This window comes from Austrofundulus limnaeus, unplaced genomic scaffold (assembly GCF_001266775.1).
Source record: "Austrofundulus limnaeus strain Quisiro unplaced genomic scaffold, Austrofundulus_limnaeus-1.0 Scaffold130, whole genome shotgun sequence".
NCBI lineage: Eukaryota > Metazoa > Chordata > Actinopteri > Cyprinodontiformes > Rivulidae > Austrofundulus > Austrofundulus limnaeus.
In genome coordinates, this window is record NW_013952532.1 from 892,411 (window position 1) to 896,403 (window position 3,993).

The following is a 3,993-nucleotide window of genomic DNA, read 5'->3' on the forward strand; positions in this document are numbered from 1 at the left end:
GAAGTAACCATAAGTGAGAGTGGTAGTCCTAGTCATTAATAAGACCTGCGAGTTTCACATTGTGTTGTTCATGAAGAAGAATCCAACAAAGGTTCTTTAAAACTGCCACCTGGTGGTGAAGTCTTGAACTACAACAAGAGCTATATCTTGTCAAGATTTAAATGTGCAACTTAAGTAAAATTCACCTGATTTATTCACAAATCTTTAACTATATTCTTAGTAACTTTTACTAGATAATGATGAGTAAATATTGCATGAATTTGTAGCATTTAGTGCAAATTGTTACAAGGATTTTTTTTCAAGCAAATCTTACAAGTTCTTTTTTCAGTGCATCTTCATGACGCAAAGGTGATGTAGTCAAGACAGACGGTCAATGAGACCAGCACAGGATTTARAGTGAGAGGATGTTTGACAAGTGCTACTCCAGACCTCTTCTGGCTTCATTTATGGGCACTCACATCAKCAATGGGAGCTCATCTCTGAGGCTACAGCACAAAACTGTTTTCTAAAAAGGGTTTTGTTTTCAGAGAGTTCATTGACCTAAAGTGTGCTGTTAGCTGATGGGAATGAGGCTGAAGTAAAGCACACAAGCTATTGTTGCGTACAACTCCACAGTTTAACAAAATAAATATTTGACATTTTAATTTTCAAGCTAACAACAGCAATTATAAAAAAAACATGATTGGATAGGGTTTAGTCCTGCTCAAATGTGCTTGAAAATGAATATTCATGTAAGTTTTATCTGAAGTCTATTCCAACACCATCATGAGATCCTGAGCACACACAGGACTAAAGTAACAAACAAAACAAAGATACGAGCATGTTTAACATGTCTTATGGACTTTAGATGGAAACTCAGACATTTTGACTGACAAATTGCAAACAGAGAATATAAGCWTTTTCATTTATTTCATGAGACTTACTGAAGTTATTTTTTTAAATCAATTCCCTCACCTAACATCTTACAAGCATTCTGCTGTGTTTCATACTGTTAAATGCTCTAAAGCAGGGGTGTCAAACTCATTTTCACTGAGGGCCACGTGACAGTTATGGTGGCCCTCAAAGGGCCAGTTGTAATGAACTTTGATGTTTCATGTTTAACTTTGACTGAACAGTGTTTTAACAAGTCCTCTTTTGAACACTGATAAGAACGTGCATGACTGACTACATCTGAAATAAATTCAGAAATATTAAAAGTAAAACTAAATTTTTTTCTCWCTGATGAGTTTCTAGTGAGTAGCTGCATTATAGCAAATTTAGTTTATGGTTGATGCCGACTTTAAAGCAGCTTGTTTTGAGACATTATTACTGTGCTGTACAACGAAATTGCTGTTACTTAAAGCCAACAGCTCAGGGGCAGAAGAATTATTATTTTCTTTCACCTTTTAAATTTGTTTTAAAACACACACACACACACACACACACACACACACACACACACACACACACACACACACACACACATGGAAATCACCTGCATTTGGCCCGCAATCCTTGAGTTTGACACGTGCTCTAAAGGTTACCTTTTAGCCCTTGCCAGCCTTCATTTTCGCAAAGTGTTAAACAGACATCGGCTTTTTTAATGGATTCTAAGTTGTTTTTATCACTGGAGTGTCTAATTTATTTTTCAGCAGTCTGTCTCCCACTTTTCCTCGTTTCCACTTGAACATGAATGGTGGTGCCGTTGTAGCATGATTACACCTCTGAGCATACAGCCATCTTGTTAAACAGAAGCAGTGATTGAAGAAAAGGAGAACGTCACACACATCTAAGGGTRACAGGTTGGAGTAAATTACAGTGTAAACCTGAAAACACTGCATTCTTGTCTAAACGATGTCTGAGGGGGACTAAAGCAAATGTGAGAAGTGGGTTGTTTGTGTTAAGGTCATTAAAAATGTTAAAAAAGTTATATTTTCTTTAGCTAAAACACAATTCCCAAACAACATCACCAAGCAGAACCGGATTGGTATTCTGGTACCTTTCAGGATKGTCATGTTGATAACAGTTCTGACTTCAGGCATTTGGTAATGAGCTGAAGCTGCTGGGGGGTCCAGTTGGTCGCAGCAWCGCCTGCATTGTTTGGACGAGGGTCTGGTGGAGGAGGGGATGCAGCAAACCAAAGGGAGGAACAACAGCAGCCTCAAACATGCTGTCAACATGGCTGCCACAAGCTGAGGAAGGAAATCAGAAAAAGACAAGCTATTGAATAAAACAGTGTATTTGCTGCATACAAAATAATGCTTCTTGATTTTTGTTTTTCAAAAACCAGCACGTGTGATTTGTTCTCTTTCCTCTGATGAACTTTCAGAAAGTCCAACACACTCAAGTAAAATCCAAACCCGACATTTTTTGGTCAGTTTTGGTGCTTTTTGTGCACCGTATTTTTCACATTCCTGTGGGTTACTGGTCGACTAACTGCAGAAAGCAATTGTCTGAAACTTCTCTACAGCTATTCACAGTTTAGTGAATCCTGAACCATTCAACCCAAGACAAACAATTCAAGACCTCGCTGACATGTTTTAAACCAGTGTTTTATGCTTTGAATCATAAARTTGAGGCTTTGAAGATCAAAACTTAACATACTATTATATGACATTTAGAGGTTTTAGCAAAAAGGAAATAAAAGGGGCAAAACAAAAACAACATTTTTTGTCTTTCAAATTATATAACCACAAGTTAGACAAAAGAGAACAAAGACAAACCTAAATAGGACAACAAAAAAGCTTTTAAATTATGAATGAATTCTTGTCTAATAATAAAACTTTGTGGTTTTAWCTCCAATTTTAAGTGCATGTTTATCAAGAGCATTTTGTGACTTTTAGTCTTTAACAAAATAAATTACAAAGAAATAAAAAATTTTTAGATTAAGCGAACATTTGATTTCAGTGCTGTGATTCAGAGTTTGAGGAAGCTGGAGTTAACCCCAGCTGATTTTTTTTTTGACACAGAACAAGCAGCTATGTTTAAACCATTCATTGGARTTTCTTGTTTCAGAAACAAAGCCAATTGTTTGTTTCCAATAAAGTCTGATTTTTAACAGAGCTATTTCTTAATAAGGATATTAGCCCCTTCTTCTCACAACTCATAAGACTGTTGAAACGGGAACATTATGTAAGAGTTTTTAGCTTTTCTTTGCACCTCGTGGTTACAGAAAATGTACACACAGATGGAAGCAGCAGCCCTTACAACACCATACATAGACTGCATGCATCGTGAAYCTAAAAACACATCCATCAAATGGTTGTTGTTTTAAAGTTGTTTAGAACTTGAAGGAGCTCAGGACGAAAGGGCTAACACAGTTTTCCAAGTTGATTCAGATGCAGGTTTATAAGGGTCAGTAACTTCTGAGAAGTACTGTAGTACTGTATAGTTCAGGTATACAGTAGTTCTGAGCAGCCTCAGTTTGGAAAATGTTTAATTCTGACCAGGTTGACGGGTTAACAGTTGCTGTGATTTGCTGTCATTTTAAAACAACATGCACCTAAAATACTTCACTGTGGTTCACAGGAACATACATTTTTACTTGTCAGTTTCTCATTATTTAAACATCATTCATAAAGCAGGAGCAGCTAGTTGTAGCATTTCTAATGCATCCAGGGACACTTCCTGTAGGATAATATTTCTGGCTGAAATAACTTTGTAATACATAACTGATGATGATGCAATGATTTGTATTCAACATGAAATTATGCTTTTTTAAGATAAGAATTGTCCTAAAACAGCAAACAACTTTGGCCCCTTACACTGCAAAAACTGTCCATCTTGCCAAGTTTTAAAATCTTATTTCCAGCAAAAAAGTATTTTTGATCTTGTTTTGAGACTGATTTACTAAACAAGAACTGATTGTGTAAGGATAATAATTTCTGCCAATAGAGTAAGAAAATTTTACTTGGTAAGATTCTTGAAATAATAAAAAACTGAGTCAAATCAAGTATTTCAAGAATCTTACCAAGTAAAATTTTCTTACTCTATTGGCAGAAATTTTGACTTAAT

At 35.9% G+C, this 3,993-nt stretch overlaps 1 protein-coding gene across 1 annotated transcript in view; it reads right to left on the bottom strand.

Moving 5' to 3' along the window:
* c1qtnf6b (C1q and TNF related 6b) overlaps positions 1–3,993 on the bottom strand; it is a 16,720-nt gene that overhangs the window by 6,562 nt on the left and 6,165 nt on the right. The window contains exon 2 of the mRNA XM_014015513.1: positions 1,979–2,171. Coding sequence (XP_013870967.1) covers positions 1,979–2,171 — 193 coding nt within the window. The remainder of the gene's footprint in view (positions 1–1,978; positions 2,172–3,993) is intronic.